Source organism: Coccinella septempunctata, chromosome 5 (assembly GCF_907165205.1).
Source record: "Coccinella septempunctata chromosome 5, icCocSept1.1, whole genome shotgun sequence".
NCBI classification, from domain to species: domain Eukaryota; kingdom Metazoa; phylum Arthropoda; class Insecta; order Coleoptera; family Coccinellidae; genus Coccinella; species Coccinella septempunctata.
Genome location: NC_058193.1, coordinates 5,813,180 through 5,831,296, shown reverse-complemented (window position 1 = coordinate 5,831,296; position 18,117 = coordinate 5,813,180). Strand labels below are relative to the sequence as shown.

Sequence of the window (18,117 nt, the reverse complement as noted above, 5' to 3'; positions counted from 1 at the left end):
CCCTCCGTTGCATCTACCGCCGATACCCTCATATTTGATGTCCTTCCTTGTATCATCCTTGTTGCGGTCTCTTGTAATTTGACCAGTCCTTCCGCTTTTTCTAGATCTAAATTTTCTTCTCTTAATAAAGCTACCCCCATATCTTTCATCAAGTCTTTGCGCAACCCTGTTTTAAACTGATTTAGTATTAACTCTTTATTTTTCTTTTTGATTCCCGCTTGTTCGTCTAGCGATGCTCCGCCCAAATCTTCCCGGAGTAATTCCGCGCCTAAAATCCGCAGCCTAGTACAAAATGATGAAACATCTTCATCATGTCGCTGGAAACAACGACTCAAATTCCACTGACTCTCCCCTGGCAATTTTGATGGTGTAAATTTTAAAATTAGCCGCTGTTTCAATTCCGAGTATTTCAATTTATCATACGCCTCATCAGACTTAAAATATTCGTACGCCGCGCCTATCAGTTTTAATTTCAATAGAGTGAGGGTTTCTTCCTCACTCCATCCGTCCAATTTCGATCTCAACTCTAATTTGTCGAAGTACCGCTTCGCGTCTTTTCCCGAAAAACTATCAAGGGTTGTCGCAATCATCCCCAACGAATACATAAACGGAAATCTCATAACATCTTTCTCAGCCACCGCAGGGGTGGTAGTACTAGCACTAGCCGCCGGCAACATTTTCAAAACCTTGTGAACAACCTCAATAACAAATAAATCTGAAAACTATCTTTAATCTCCGCAAATTAAACGATCAACACAAAACAATTATATCAGGTTTGCGCTATTTCAAAGTATGAATCAAGTATCCCTATTCAAAAAAAAAAATCTCAAAATACGCTGCGCACACACGATAGAATTAATCAAACTATAAACGCCAAATACTCTCCCTAGTAAAAATTATATCAATCTTATATGGAAACGCCCTAAAAGACAAGTTATATCACAAAAAAAATATTACCCTGAACGCAACTGTGATCCCAAAATAATTAACGTCCTGAAAGAAAAATTATATCACCAAAAAAAAATATTATCCTGAACGCAACTGTGATCCCAAAATAATTAACGCCCTGAAAAAAAAAATTATATCACCAGAAAAAAATATTATCCTGAACGCAACTATGATCCCAAAAATAATTAACGCCCTGAAAAAAAAATTATAACACCAAAAAAAAATATTATCCTGAACGCAACTGTGATCCCAATAATAATTAACGCCCTGAAAAAAAATTATATCTCAACAGCAAAAATAAAATTCAATAAACAATGTCCTGAAAAAAAAAAAAAAAACCTGCAACCCTATCTTGTCCTAACTTTCCGAATTATTCTGTAAATCAAACCGATCCAAATATTACATCCAACTGACTTAAAATTCCGAAATATTCTGACGTTTATTCGATCAAGACACTTAACTTGAAATTACCAAAATTCAAAATTTCACTTAATTGAAGCAATTAAATTAAGAAAAAAAATATATTTCACCATCAGCCAAGAATGCACCCTCAAAACAATAAAATTGTCGCGAAAAATTAAACTCAAATCTTCAATTCTGATCAACTACTTTATAAATTTTTCTTAACGTTTCCATCAATCAATTAATTAAATCTTCACAAATTATTGAACACCAACGTTCTTCACGAATAAAATTTTCCAACTATCTCCCGATTAAAACTTGATAACTTATCCGATTTTAAAAAAAAAATTCTGATCCACTACAACGAAGAGTCTCTACTCAACTTTCTCTAATATCGCGGCAGCTAGTCTTTAACGAAAACAAAAATTTTTGTTCACAACTCTACTTATCACTTCTCACAAATTAACTCGATTATCCTCTTGAATTAAACAAAAATCGACGCAACTGAACTTATTCTTGGCAATAGAAATAACTCAGAGTTCCTTCATCCGAAAGTCCTCAAATTCATTGATATAATCGCAACTAAATCCATCAATCAACCCTTAATCAAACACAAAATTCTTAAAACAAAATTCTCTCAATACTTCTACAATGGCGCCGACTGAATTATTGAATTTTATCTCAACTCGCTCCAGAGACAACTAAAACTTTAAAAATCAACTTCTCAAATAAAACAATTTTAGTATTCTACCCCAGAAAAATCAACTTAAATCCCACCTAGCTGTCACCAGTGTAATAAAGCACCCCAGTATCTCGATCAATGAAAGAGCGGCTTTCCAGTGATCATGGGGTGATTATTTTTAGATGTTAAATACACAAAAATTGAAGGCCCTCGAAAGGGGAAAAATAATGAGGATCCGGCCCGTCGCACGAAGGACATTTCTTGAAGTTGATAATTTTTTTCTGGGGAGATGTTTAAATGAAACTCATGAAAAACTTTAACAATTAAATCTATTGGAAAAATAAAATTAAAAATTGGAACTTCTTTACAAATACGTGCTCGGTCGAAGACGACCAACAAAAATCTTCAATTTCTTAAAAACATGCAAATAAGCGCAAAACAATAAAACATACTTTCATAACCAAAATCTTGGGTTAAAATTCAACTTCCCAACTTAGCGCTCAATAATAAATCAATACTTTATCAATGAATTTCAGAGGAGCTTTCAAGACTCTGGACGAATAAAAATTGGAACTTTCTACCTTTTTCTGCGACTGCTGTTTGTCTGACGCTGCCGATGAAAACTTTTCGACACCAGACTTTACCCGCACTTATCGGCGAATTCTTTACACTCAACCGAACTTCCCGCACTTTTCCGTCGCAAACGTTTTTCGCTTTAAAATTCCCTATCCAAAAATTCAACACAATTTTATATCTGGTCGTACTACGAATCAAGAAAATTAACGATCACTCCTCGAATGTTACTTTACTGACTTCCGATAAACTGACTTTAACTTCAAATTATTTCCAAATTTCTTCTACTACCAAATTCCTGATATTCCGGTTCTACTTGAACAAGATCAACAAAAACAAAGGACTGGACTTTTCTCTACACTGAACTTTTCCAAATATCTATGAGCCGACCGAGTCTCTGATTCTATTCCGTGATCTACCTAGACTTTTCTCTTACTTCGTGAAAACCTGATTATTCTAAGTCCCTTTTCTCTATCTTGAATGACTGACTCTACAAAAGATTTATAATTTCTCTACTTATCCGTACCGACTCGAAGGGGTATATTTTCGATATTTTTCAGATCACGTCCCCGGACCGACTTAAAGGGGTATTATTTTTGATCACGCTCCTCGGACCGACTTAAAGGGGTATTATTTTTGATCACGCTCCTCGGACCGACTGACTAACTTTTTCCGATGTAATTTTTCCCCGGTCTTTCTCTCCCACGCTATGGGTGGTACCAAAACGTCCCAAAATCGAAATCATTGGACGATCATTCTTGCTGAGTTGAAAAATCAGCGTTCCCAAGCTGGGTGGTTACAAGAAAATTTCGGCTACTTCGAATTCTGAGAACTGTTTTCCTCTCAGGGTCTCCAGACTAATAAATCTTTCTTAATCTACATGACTGACCGTTTTCACCCGTTCTGAAGTCCTTATCACCGGATATTGGAATCAATTACATAGGCCGGCGATCGCCGGTTGCTCTCCGAAAACGTACATTGTATCAATATCTGCAGAATTTCTGACTGAGTGACACTAACTCTTTCAACTCTTATCGAGCTGGCTATTATTTAAATTCCCGCGACTTGATACCGCCTGATCTCAAGCGCCTCAAGGTGTCATATTTCCAACAAAAAATCGCCTCTGCAGCACGGCTGCAACAATGTATAAAAGGTTCCAGCGATACCTCGTTTCAATTTTCCCAAATTAATTCGAATACTATTATTCCGATTTATTACATTGATCACGAATTTGAATGAGAATTCACAACTCACAAAATTCTGGAACATCGAAGAAGCAGAAAATTTCGAGGAAACAACAAACGACGATACTTTCGTCGAAGAATTTTACTCCAACACCCTTCGACGGGACGAGCACGGTTATACTGTGAAACTTCCATTCAAGAAAAGTACAACACAGCTAGGAGAATCGAAGCAGAGGGCACTGGCACGATTATTTCAATTGGAAAACAAGCTGGATAAAGATGAAAAGCTCAGCCCTATGTATAAAGAATTCATGCAGGAATACATTGCGCTAGGTCATATGAAAATTGCTAGCTCAAATAATTCAGCGAAGAGGTATTATATTCCACATCAACCTGTATTGAAAAAAGAACGTGATACGACAAAGCTAAGAGTCGTATTCGATGCAAGCGCAAAGACAAGTACCGGACTCAGCCTAAACGACATTCTTCACACAGGACCTAAACTACAGCAGGATCTCATAGATATTCTGATAAGATGGCGAAAACACAAAATAGCCATAACAGCTGACATCGAGAAAATGTACAGGCAGGTGAAATTGGACAGAGAAAACCAGCCATTACACTCTATACTCTGGAGAAACACCAAATATGAGCCAATTCAAACCTACGAATTAACCACTGTAACCTACGGTACAGCACCAGCAGCTTACCTGGCCATAAGAACAATGAGAAAACTAGCTAAAGATGATGTTCAAAAATCTGGGTGTTGAGATTTTTGGCAATTACTTAAAAGTGGACTGTTACCAAATGATTGAGTTGGAGATGGTAAAATAAAATCTTTATTGTATATCAAACACGTCACATAATAAATAGACACTCGCATGAAGTAAAATTATATACAACATCTAAACAGAGTGAACCTATTTACAATTATTGAGAAGTTATTGAGAGAATTCGAGTGTAATGTTTCATGAGAAAATCAACGTTGTATTTGCTTGAGTGAAAGAGCAGGTTGAGTGAATTTCATGTATCGAGTAACAAGATCAATTATTATGCGTTTGATAAGAATTGAGAGAATTGAGATAGATCTACTCAAAAACGTGTCTATGTATTTTGAGTTGCATAATAATTGAGCTTGATAGTTACGAATTGATGTGAGTGTTATCATGCAAGCACAACGTTTACAGTGATAGAGTTTACGATTTCATAAACTGTCTCGCTATCAGAAAAACAGAAGGTTGCAGTGATAACTTGAGAAGTTAGAGATATGTAATGTAGTGAGACAGGTGTAATGAGACAGAATGAGAGAGAGATGATTACCAACGCTTACAGGAATAGCAAATCTATTAGAAAAGCAGAAGGTGTTTTATGAGAGTACATAAATTGAGGTGAGTTGTGTTACAAATGTAATGTAGAGAGATGATTACCAACGCTTACAGGAATAGCAAATCTATTAGAAAAGCAGAAGGTGTTGTATGAGAGTACATAAATTGAGGTGAGTTGTGTTACAAATGCAATGTAGAGAAATGAAATATTGTAAACGTAGAAAGAATTAATGAATAGTATTCATAATTGAGATGAAACAAGAAGAGCAGTTCACAACGTTAGAGAAAATAAATAAGGTATCATAAGTTTCAGGTAATAGAGACATGCAAAAGTGTATAATAAATTATACTTATTGAGTTGAAATCAGATTGGACCTCCTCGAGCATTATCACAAACCAGTCTGTCCAATAGAGTTGATAGAGTGTATTCCATTATTCAGAGTTCTGAGTGTAGTGAGATGGATCTCGATCTGGTCTATGAGAAGCCTTCGAAGTGTCCAACTTGAGCGTAGAGGTACCTGAAACTTAAGAGGCCTGAGAAGTCTGATCGTAAGAGGTGTAAAGTTAATCTGAGGTGACATGTATACAAAATGAGAGTGAATACAAGTATATAAGCTTCTAATAGAGTGGTGTGAAATGTGAACTTGGTGCTAAAATTAGAGAAATTAAAATTTGAGTGGTTGTCGAGGTGATGTGATTTAAAGTGAATGGAATATCGATGCATTTCGAGAAGGTTGAAGCAGTTAGATACATTGAGCACGTGGTTGATTGAGAGATTTGGAGAAAATTGAGAAAATATACATGCAAATATGATAGAGAGATGTAGAGCAGAATATTGCAAATGTAATAGTGAGAAAATGCATAGCGATGGAGTGAATGTTGAGAGGAAAATTATGTAGAATGATATTCTAACGTGACACATGCAAAAAATGATTACATTTTTTGTTGAATGAAAAAGTACTGTACCTTTTTGAGATGTTGATCGATTGATTAATATAATATAAAATAATATTGTTAGATTTGAGCAGACTGAGAAAGTTGAGAGTGCACTAAAAAATCACGGTAAGAATTTAGACCAAGTTCCAATTCACTTGAGCGAACGAAGAATCTAAAGAGAATGTATCGAATTGAGCAGATTCAACAGGTTCCACCGGTTTTTTTGAACAGCTGATTGACAGCGATTTTAAGGTTACGTTCACAGAAGCATGTAACGATAAACGTAGTCACTGAGTTGCTAAAGATGTGCATCGAGTGGTAGAGTTGGGTTAAAAATTCCTCCAATTTTTAACATTCCGGCCGCCATAATTAACGTAGTTGATTATAATCGAGTGGATCTTCGTAAATTATCCATTGTGAGGAAGTTGAGGCAATCCATCACTCCAGTGTCTGAGCTACTCAATCCACCCATAACTGGAGCGAACAGACTGCTTTCAATCCTCAGAGTGTAGAGGAATGGATGAGATGGCTGCACTTGAGATGTAGGTAGTTGTGCCATGAGTTGTTGAGAGCGGTGCCACAGTGCCTTGCACATGTAGAGTTGTTTGGTGAGTTTCATCTATAACCAAAGAAGTAAATTGAGAGTGTTGAGGAAGAATAATTGGATGCTTGCTATCTGGGTCGAGCTGAGAATGGGAAATTCGTCCGCCTACACGAATTACACCATTGTTGTCGAGTTGTCGAGTGAGTCTACTGAATACATGTGAAGAGAGAAGTGGAGTCTGTGATAGAAGAGCCTTGAGTTCATGTGGAAAGTAGACTTTTTGAGTTGCCTTCGAGATGCTTCCAAGTCAGTTGAAGTCAGGTGTGTGAGGTGTGCTGGATCCAGCTTGCGTTGGAGTCGTGCGAGAACCTTTGAACAAATAGAGGTGATTCTTAACAATTTATTCAAACTGGAATACCTATGGATGAGATCCCATGAGTAGTCTGACGTAGTGGAGGTGAGTATGGAGATGGCTGGTCTTGCTTCTGATTCATGGTCGGTTGTCGGTGCCGGCTGACGATTTGGCCATGAATCTTCTGACTTGGAAAGCCATGGTGGTCCCGTCCACCATAGCGAGTGGTTGCGAAGTTGAGATGAAGTTAACCCTCGTGATGCACAGTCGGCAGGATTGTCTTTGCCGGAAATATACCTCCAATGGGCCCTTGGAGTTAGATCTTGGATTGTTGCAACTCTGTTCCGTACAAAGTCCTTCCAACGTGAAGGGTGAGTGTTGATCCAAGCTAGAGTGATTGAGGAGTCCGTCCATAGAGTGGTTGAGTGAATGTTGAGAGCTAAAACATTATGCGCATAATTAACGAGTCGAGAGAGGAGAAGAGCAGCTGATAATTCGAGTCTCGGGATTGTGAGTGGTTTTAAAGGCGATACTTTGGTTTTGGAGCAAAGCATTGTAACTTTGCATTCCTTGGACGGAGTTCGAACGAGAAGGTAGAGAACGGCTGAAATGGCGAGTTGAGATGCATCAGAGAAGCCGTGGAGTTGAATGAAAGAACCCTCTTGAGTGTTAATCCATCTTGGAATTGTGATGCTGGCCAGCTTGGAGAGATCTTCACTGATGTCGTACCATTTCTGTTGGAGTAGTTGAGGTAGAGGTTCGTCCCATGATAACTTTTGGAGCCATAATTCCTGCAACAACATTTTAGCCCTAATCGTAACAGGGGAGACTAAACCGAGTGGATCAAATATTTTTGCAATATGAGATAGAACTGGTCGCTTGGTGATCAAAGACCCAGATAGATTGGAGCTGACTTTAAAAGTGAAATAGTCTTCTTGAGGGTACCAGATTAGACCTAACACTTTAGTTGAGTGAGAACCTTCATCGAATGAGATTGGAGTGGATGTTGATTCTTCCTCTTGAGTGACGTGAGAGAGACTTGAGACGTTTGACTGCCATTTTGCTAGCGGAAGGCCGGCCGCCATGCAAAGGTTCTGGAGTTGTTTGGCAATTTCGAGAAGTTGATGTTCAGTATCTGCTCCACCACAAATATCATCGACATAACGACCTTTCGTTAATGGAGGAATGGCTAGTGGAAAGTTGTGACCCTCATCTTTGAGAAGTTGGAGAAGAACTCTGATTGCCAAAAATGGAGCTGATCTAGTTCCGTATGTGACTGTTGTGAGATGGTATGTCTTCACGTTGTTGTTTGAGTCGAGCCAAAGGATGCTTTGAAGATCCCAATCATCAGGATGAACAAGAATCTGTCTGTACATCTTTGTGATATCTGTAGAGAAGACAAATTTAAATTTACGCACCCACATAAGAACATCTATCACGTCGAGTTGAAGTTTCGCTCCGGTGTGCATAATATCGTTGAGAGAAATACCAGTTGAGGTGGGGCTGGAGCCGTTGAAGACTACTCGCAGTTTCGTTGTAGAGCTGTCTGTTTTGAGAACACCATGATGAGGAAGAAAATATCTTGAGCTGACCTTTTCTGACGAGACTGGTTGCATGTGCTGGAGGAGTTCATATTCATCGAGAAATTGGTGGTAGAGCAGAGAGTAGTCAGGATCATTGTCGAATTTCCGAATCAAGGCTTGCAGACATCGGAAGGCTCGTTGTCTGGAAGAACCTAAGACGTCAATAGATGATTTCAATGGTAATCTTACCACGTATTTCCCTGAGGAGAGCCTAGAGTGATTGGAGACAAAGTGGTTTTCACATTCTTGCTCGTCAGAGGTGAGATGTGACGTAGACGTTGGTTGAATTTCTTCCTGTTCCCAAAACTTAGTGAGGAGATGATGTAGGTCTTCATCTTGAACAGTATGAAACATTGGAGATTGGATTGGAAGGCGTTCCTGTTCTTGACACACAGGTCCTAGGATTAGCCAGCCGAAGATTGAGAGTTGCGCGATTGGAGATGATGGAGGGCCTTTTTTCATCTGAGGAAGAACAACTGAGCCATATACATCAGCACCCAAAATGATGTCGATGGCTCTTGAGATGTGGTATTCTGGATCAGCTAACTTGAGATGCTGGAGATGTAGAGATTGCTGAAAACATGTATAGAAGGAAGGCAAATTAGAGAAAGATGATGAGAGAATGTGAGCATCAATATTTATGGTTTGATGGTCATACGTCGACTTGAGAGTGAGGGCGAGAGATCCTTGTGTCTTAGAAGTCTTTCCATGAATTCCCACAATTACAACATGCGACTTCCTTCTAGAGATGTTGAGTTTTCTGGCTAGATCTTGAGAGATGAAGGTCAGCTCGGATCCACTGTCGATGAGTAGTCGAACCGTGTGTGATCCTGTTGAGGTGATGAGATGGGCGATGGCAGTGGCGAGGAGAGTGTTGAGTCGTGGTTGAGGTAGCTGAAGAAAAATAATTCAACGTTTCTTCGAACTATTTTGAAGGCTTTAGAGCTGAGTTGCTAGAACTCACCTCCCTTTGAGCAGATTTTTGAGATGTGAGAGCGTATTGTGGAAGCACTCGAGGGGGTACCGGTGGAACTTTGCAGTGTGGTTTACTGCTGAGAGGAGCATCATGTAGAAGTGTATGATGACGACTTCCACAGATTTTGCAGATCTTTGTCGTTCTGCAAGAGTGGCGATGATGTCTACCGAGGCAGTTGGAGCAGAGAATACGATGTAATACTACATCAGCCTTTTCTTGAGGTGAGCGTTTGGAGAAGCGAGGGCAATCTGCAATAAAGTGGTCGTGTCCACAATCATCGCAGGTGTAGCTGGGCATAGAAGAGACTTTTGAGATTGGAGTGTTCGAGGAGGCCGATTTGTTTGAGATGAGTGGAGGAGAAGGTTTAATTGGAGCAGTAACCTTTTGAGAGATGGTGTGCACTGTTGTGCGAGAGCGAGAGGATTCTTGAGATGACTGTCTCTGATTGGACTCAGTCCATTCTAGAGCTCTGGAGCGAGATTGGAGGAACTCCATCAACTGAGCGAAGGAGGGAAATTCGTTATTAGAGGAGATGAGAGTTTCCCAATGAGTGCGAGAGTCGTGATCCATACGATTGATGATATGGAACACCAAGAGATTGTTATTCTGCTCTAGATCTTCACCTAGAGCTTTCAAACTTTGGAGAGGATTGACGATGCTGTCAATAAATTGACGAAGAGATGAGGCGGTAGAATTTTTCTGATTCGCCAATGAGAAGGAGAGAAGTTTTGAGTATTGAGAAGAGAGGAGCAGCCTTTTATTTTCATATTTATCCATAAGCTTCTTCCAAGCTATGGGGAACGAGACTTCCGTTAAGGGAAGACTGGAGATGGTGTCGAGAGGTTCGTGAGAGAGACATGTTCGAAGGTAATGTAACCTTTCAATGTCAGAAATTGAGGTGCTATTGATCACGAGTGATTGAAAAAGGTCTCGGAATGCAGGCCATTTTGAGAAGTCGCCTGAGAAGGTGGGAATTGAGATGTCAGGCAATCGAGGACGAGTTTGAGAAGGCTGAGGGGCTTGAGCAGAAGTGGATGGCTGTGAATCCACAGGATTGAGTGACATATTGAGTTGTATTAATTTCGAGAAGGCTGATTGGTATAGAGAGTATTCCTCGAAGAAGACTGAGGATGCGAAGTATTCGTGGTCGAGACAAGACTCAGGCCACGCTGACTCAAAATACGAGTGAGTCTTTGAGAAGTTCTTATGAAGGTCTTGCAGCTGTTCTTGAGTGTGGGACAGGTCTTGCACAGTCCATGTTGAGACGTTGGACAGCTTGGAGAAGATGTCCTTCATGAGTTGTAGTCTACTCATTTGAGTAGTGACTTTCAATTTGAGGTTAGTGGGAAGACCAGCCGAGCGAGTTTGAGGTCCCACATCAGGCTGCGAAGATGTGGAAGATCTGGATGATCGAGTAGGAGGGACCTGGAGTTGAGCGTCATCCTCTTTTGGAGATGGAGAAGATCTTCCCGACTTTTGAGACATGACCTTTTGAGATGAATGTGATGTGAGTGAATAATTATTCCAACTCAACCATCCGGCTCGAAGGACCAAATGTTCAAAAATCTGGGTGTTGAGATTTTTGGCAATTACTTAAAAGTGGATTGTTACCAAATGATTGAGTTGGAGATGGTAAAATAAAATCTTTATTGTATATCAAACACGTCACATAATAAATAGACACTCGCATGAAGTAAAATTATATACAACATCTAAACAGAGTGAACCTATTTACAATTATTGAGAAGTTATTGAGAGAATTTGAGTGTAATGTTTCATGAGAAAATCAACGTTGTATTTGCTTGAGTGAAAGAGCAGGTTGAGTGAATTTCATGTATCGAGTAACAAGATCAATTATTATGCGTTTGATAAGAATTGAGAGAATTGAGATAGATCTACTCAAAAACGTGTCTATGTATTTTGAGTTGCATAATAATTGAGCTTGATAGTTACGAATTGATGTGAGTGTTATCATGCAAGCACAACGTTTACAGTGATAGAGTTTACGATTTCATAAACTGTCTCGCTATCAGAAAAACAGAAGGTTGCAGTGATAACTTGAGAAGTTAGAGATATGTAATGTAGTGAGACAGGTGTAATGAGACAGAATGAGAGAGAGATGATTACCAACGCTTACAGGAATAGCAAATCTATTAGAAAAGCAGAAGGTGTTTTATGAGAGTACATAAATTGAGGTGAGTTGTGTTACAAATGCAATGTAGAGAAATGAAATATTGTAAACGTAGAAAGAATTAATGAATAGTATTCATAATTGAGATGAAACAAGAAGAGCAGTTCACAACGTTAGAGAAAATAAATAAGGTATCATAAGTTTCAGGTAATAGAGACATGCAAAAGTGTATAATAAATTATACTTATTGAGTTGAAATCAGATTGGACCTCCTCGAGCATTATCACAAACCAGTCTGTCCAATAGAGTTGACAGAGTGTATTCCATTATTCAGAGTTCTGAGTGTAGTGAGATGGATCTCGATCTGGTCTATGAGAAGCCTTCGAAGTGTCCAACTTGAGCGTAGAGGTACCTGAAACTTAAGAGGCCTGAGAAGTCTGATCGTAAGAGGTGTAAAGTTAATCTGAGGTGACACGTATACAAAATGAGAGTGAATACAAGTATATAAGCTTCTAATAGAGTGGTGTGAAATGTGAACTTGGTGCTAAAATTAGAGAAATTAAAATGTGAGTGGTTGTCGAGGTGATGTGATTTAAAGTGAATGGAATATCGATGCATTTCGAGAAGGTTGAAGCAGTTAGATACATTGAGCACGTGGTTGATTGAGAGATTTGGAGAAAATTGAGAAAATATACATGCAAATATGATAGAGAGATGTAGAGCAGAATATTGCAAATGTAATAGTGAGAAAATGCATAGCGATGGAGTGAATGTTGAGAGGAAAATTATGTAGAATGATATTCTAACGTGACACATGCAAAAAATGATTACATTTTTTGTTGAATGAAAAAGTACTGTACCTTTTTGAGATGTTGATCGATTGATTAATATAATATAAAATAATATTGTTAGATTTGAGCAGACTGAGGAAGTTGAGAGTGCACTAAAAAATCACGGTAAGAATTTAGACCAAGTTCCAATTCACTTGAGCGAACGAAGAATCTAAAGAGAATGTATCGAATTGAGCAGATTCAACAGGTTCCACCGGTTTTTTTGAACAGCTGATTGACAGCGATTTTAAGGTTACGTTCACAGAAGCATGTAACGATAAACGTAGTCACTGAGTTGCTAAAGATGTGCATCGAGTGGTAGAGTTGGGTTAAAAATTCCTCCAATTTTTAACAGATGAAAAGAAAAACCACCCCCTTGCGGCTGAAATAGTGCTACAGGATTTCTACGTGGACGATCTTCTGAGTGGCGCAGACACTATTGAAGAAGCACGACATATACAAAAGGACTGACAAAACTGACCTACTCAAAAAGGGAGGATTCAATATAAGAAGTGGAAATATAACGTATTGACCGAAAGCAAATCCAACGTCACGCTGGATGACAAAAATGGACCAACCAAGACGCTCTGTATAACATGGACTCCCAAAGAAGATAATATTCAGTATCTAATAAAACGAAACTCCGAACATCGGTTAACAAAAAGAAAAATCTTATCAGAAATCTCCACAATCTTCGATCCTCTTGGATTATTATCTCCAGTCATTATACAGGCGAAACTGTTAATGCAAGAAATATGGAAAACCAACACATCATGGGATGAACCACCACCAGAGCACATCAGGAACAGCTGGAAAAACTTCAGAAACGAGCTTCCAAAATTAGAAGAAATTCAAGTTCAACGCTAGATTCACCTACGGCGTGGTCAACCCTTGGAAATACATGGATTCTCAGATGCATTCCTGAAAGCATTCACTTCCAAATCAAAAGAATCACCATTAAAAAATTCAAAGACAATCCCGCAGTTAGAACTCTGCGCAGCCCTTCTTCTAGCCAAACTCATCAAAGGCTGCGTTACGGCCCTGAATCACAACAATTCAAAAATATTCTCCTGGTCCGACTCTCAAGTAGTAATATCATGGATAAACGCTGACGCTGGAAAGTGGAAAATGTTTGTCGCAAACAGAGTTCGAGAAATCCCTAACCTGCTAGGTCAAGGTCACTGGTACTACTACCGTTGGAAACAATATCACTTGCATTCAGCGATAAACACCAGCACGAACATCGTAATAATCATTGTCATTGTTTTACTTATTGTTTACTCTTTAAAACATAGGAAACAACAACAAGCACCACCGGCTGATGCACACGCGAGCAATAGACCAGTTCATCCTGAGGAGATCGAGCTGCAGCCAATATACAATGACTCCAGACCAGGCAGCCAGCTCCAGGGATGACAACCACCAACAAAGACATCAAGACCCCAACCACATCACCATGGCCGCCCGGAATATGTACGAAACGTACAATAAATATCCAAAATTAAATATATATAAAAAATTCATAAACTCAATTCAACCAAATATTTCCATTCGAAATTATTTAGATCATTCGCTCTTTCATAATTGTTATTTCCTGTGTAAGTAGGCCAGGTGAGACAAAGGATTGCAGTAGTTTGTTTTAATATCTAACATTCCTTAATCCAACTGCAGCAATTTTGCAAGTAAAGAAAAATGTACTGAATATGCAAAATGTAAGTCGATTTCGATTATGTGGTCTTGACGTCATTGTACAATTTGACTATATATAGTTTGTTAGATTAGGAAATAAACGTTCATTATCAAGTGATCCGCATTATCAATCTCAATCCTTGAGTGCCTAAGTTTTCACCAACCCAGAACTCTTAGAACTTGAGGTACAATTGAGATACCACCCCAACACTCTCAGACGAGAATAAATTCTACGCAGACGATTATATTCTTTCCTCTGGTCATCTATGTTCTCGTTCCACCAGTAGGGCCACTTGTTGGATGCTCCGTTCTCCTCAAATATCGAGGCATTAAAAAGATTCAGTAGAGCACGATAGATGTCAGTGGTGTCTTCCCAGTTATAATCCTGAAGGGCCAATCTAAAACGGTCAGCTCTCAATATCTTCCTGATAGGTTGTGGTTCAGTTCTGCTCCCTCTAGCGGTCTCTATATCTATGCCGATGTTCCCGTGGTACGTGTATGGGTTTGAATGTTGCACTGTCCAGTCCCTTATCCTTCTGAAAACACTCTCTGACGGTCAGGGTAACGTCAATGTGCGTCTTGCTCGATCCCCTTTCGAACGTGTGGTCCCCGTTATTCGCTGCAACCCATCCGAGCTGCGACAGCCACTCGTCCACATATTCTCCCCTCTCATCTATTATCGGGGATCCTAATGTCTGAGATTTGGCGTTTATGTCGCCCATAATGATAGACTTTTCAGGGTTTTGCTCTACACATTCGAAGATCTCGTCCAAAGTGCGCTTGAAATATGTAAATGAGACGTTTGGAGAGATATAGACTGCATACACGTGTAAATCAGGCAGAACCAGACGTATGTAACTTTTTTTTGGTTTAACCTCTGCTACTTCTAGGTTCCTGTTACATACCCTAACTGCAACATCTTTTTTTTTATCAAGAATCCATCCCTCCTTGGAGCATATCTTCACATTCGGTTCCGATACCACCATGAGATCCACTCCCTGCGATACAGAGTCGTGCCAGGCCACGTCGTGAGCTAATTTTGCTCTTCCCAAATTGAGCTGGAGCAATCGAAGCATTCCGAGCGATTAAACCACCCAGGGACGCCTCAGTACTCGACTCAGACAACACTGACATCAGACATATATCCGGTGTATAGGGCCGGTGCAGTAGTATAAATAAAAAATCCGAATTGAAACAATAAATTACTAAGTACAATTCAAAAGCCGCGGATGTATATTGTCCGCAGTGAAAAGCATGTGTCCGGTGTATAGGGCCGGTGCAATTACATACGCCCACCTCAGGCTGTCTATTACGCTCTGAACCCATTTCAATAAACCATTGTATCCCTCCGTTCTTCGATAAGACTAGGTGGCGGAGTCTGCGGCTTCCTACCCACCTGTTCCTCCTCCGGTTTCCTCGTCACTCTAGTTTTCCCCTTACAATACCCGCTGAAGGTTCTATGGCCCGTCATGTTACATTCGAGGCAATGAGGCTTTTCGGAGCATTCTCGTACATTGTGATCCTCCTTTGTACAGTTCCTGCATTTCCTCGACCTATCTTCTCCTTTGCAGTCCCTTGCAAAGTGCCCCTCCTCCCAGCATCTGTTGCATCTTATCTTATCATCTCTTTCTCTCACTATCGAATTAGAGAAACCTAGTTTTATATTCCTAATCTGAATTAGCTTCCCTATGGTCTGTTGGGATGCTAATATGGTGGCCGCCTGTCTTCCACCCCTTATATTCCTGAGTGCTCTTACCTCTATTTCTGGGTCCTTTTCTCGTTTCCCCAATAGATTATTTATTCCTCTTGCTATTTCTTCCTCTTTTATGTCTATATCTATACCGTATAGATTGATGGCTTTCTTTGCAGCAGATCCTGTGAATCTATGCACCACACCCATGTGTGAGGTTGTTTTTATCTTCTTGAAGAGGTGATTCATATTTACGTTACCTTTTTTGACCTCTACTAGCAGGTGGCCCTCTCTAGTTTCCCTGACGTTCTCTATGTCTTTCATTATCGACTCTTCCTCTTTCAGGTTTTTTTTTCAAACTGGTGACCATTTGGGCGTAGGTCATGTACTCTGGCTTTTTGATCATTAGGGCTTCCGAATTATATTTCCTTTCCCTGCTGCCTTTAACCTCCGCTTTCTTTTCATGTAGTATCACCTCCCCTTCATAGCTTTCGAGGGCACATTCCAAGGTCTTACGTTTTTTATCCAGGGATGTTTTACTTATTATTGCTACATGTAGGGGTGGATTCTGGTTTCCCCTTTTCTCTGCGCATAACTTTTTCCCTGCGTCCCAGATGCTATGTAGCTGTGCCTCTTCGTCATCCATGTCATCCGCCAGACCTATGATGTAGGTCCTGTTATCCTCCTTGACCTCCCGTCCATTTATCACGGACACCACTTCGCAATTATGTTCGATCATCTCTCCATGTTTCATGTCTCCCCCGGCTACGTGCTGATACAACTTCCTTGAGGACCCTATTAGGGTTTTGATTAGTCGCATCTGAGGGATTTCTTGTACAGATGCCATTACTATTATTTCTCCAACGATATTGGGATCCGTTATTTTTTCTCCTTTTACCTTGATGTGATAGGCCTTCTCCGGCCATTCTTGATTGAACGTTTTCTTTACATCCTCAAAACTCATATCTTCTTTAATCGCCTCCCTTATCGTATTGACTGTTAAGTCCAGATCAATTTCTTCTGGACATGTTTGTATACCAATGGTATCTTTCGTTATTGGTGAGCTCTCCGAGGCCAGGTGATTCATCTCGCTTTCCAGCTTTTCCTTTATATGTTTCACCCTCATTCGCACTGCTTCGCTGCAGCCATCCATCTCCTCTGTCACCTCGCCCAGTTCCGCTGCCAGCTCTTTTAAGGCATCAAGTGTACTGCCTAGTTTTACGGCTTCAATGCTGACGTTCGGGGACGAGATCTCCATACGCTTTCTTTTACACGGATTCGTTTCCAAAAGCCATTCCTTGAACTTTTCGTTCCCTTCCTCGCTGTCACTTATTTCGGTTGGTGTGCTTGTCTTCCTCTCGAAAACTTCCTCCTTACCAATCTCCTCTTCCTCTGTTTTCTGCATCTCAACCTTCGGCGGATTCCTCAGTAATTTTGTAAATCTCCTGAACATGTCTTCCTCGTCCAAGATCTCCACCACTGACAGAGACTCCTCGCGTTCCTCAAACCTATTTTCTCCAGGAGCGGTTGACTCCTTCTCGACCTCTTTGCTTCCAGTAGTGGGCACCAGCGCATGTCCCTGGTCGCCTAGACCATGCGCAGTATAGTCGCTAGATAACGGTCGGGCATGGCCTGCACTACCAACAGGTTCACCGACCGATACTGGGGTATCCCTCCCCTGCATCGTAAACTTCTTCTTGGTTTTCGAGTTTTTCATGATTGATATTTTTTGAGGCAGTGCTACGCACATATCCTCAACCTAATTCGAGCCGGGTCATCATCGTTGTATCAGTCCTTTTTTTTTTTATTTTCTTTCTTTTCTGCGTTTTCTGTCAGGGTTTCCTTCCCTTAGCCTCTGGGGTCCGTTCCCCTACGCGCGAGGCAGCGCCGATTTGGTCCGCCCCGGGTATTTGATTTCCCCGGTACCACCCATATCTGGGAGGCATCCTCCTATCCGCCACCTGGGGAGGCGCCCGATGGGAGTTTACTCTCCTCACGGGTGGTCTTCCTAACCTAACCTAGCCTAATCACCCTGCAATTCGAACTTCTTTTTCACAAATTTTTCCAGAATTTTCCTTTGGTCTTCCTAACCCAACTGAACCCAATCGACCTCTCTGCAATTCGAACTTCTCTTTCACGAATTTTTCCAGGATTTTCCTTTGGTCTTCCTAACCTAATCCAACCTAATCGATCAACCTGCAATTCGAACTTCTCTTTCACGAATTTTTCCAGAATTTTCCTTTGGTCTTCCTAACCCAACCGAACCCAATCG

At 40.3% G+C, this 18,117-nt stretch overlaps 2 protein-coding genes across 2 annotated transcripts; one reads left to right on the top strand and one right to left on the bottom strand.

Moving 5' to 3' along the window:
* Nucleotides 1-292: 292 nt before the first annotated feature.
* LOC123313939 lies at nucleotides 293-4,559 on the top strand. The gene is made up of 2 exons (XM_044899050.1): nucleotides 293-355; nucleotides 3,846-4,559. Exons 1-2 carry the CDS (start codon nucleotides 293-295, stop codon nucleotides 4,557-4,559), a joined length of 777 nt encoding a protein of 258 aa, XP_044754985.1.
* Nucleotides 4,560-6,432: 1,873 nt separating this feature from the next.
* LOC123313938 lies at nucleotides 6,433-11,008 on the bottom strand. The gene is made up of 3 exons (XM_044899049.1): nucleotides 9,494-11,008; nucleotides 8,365-9,423; nucleotides 6,433-6,669 (listed from the first exon to the last, which is right to left on the bottom strand). The coding sequence occupies exons 1-3, from the start codon at nucleotides 10,988-10,990 to the stop codon at nucleotides 6,433-6,435; spliced, it is 2,793 nt and encodes a 930-aa protein (XP_044754984.1). The 5' UTR covers nucleotides 10,991-11,008.
* Nucleotides 11,009-18,117: the final 7,109 nt, after the last annotated feature.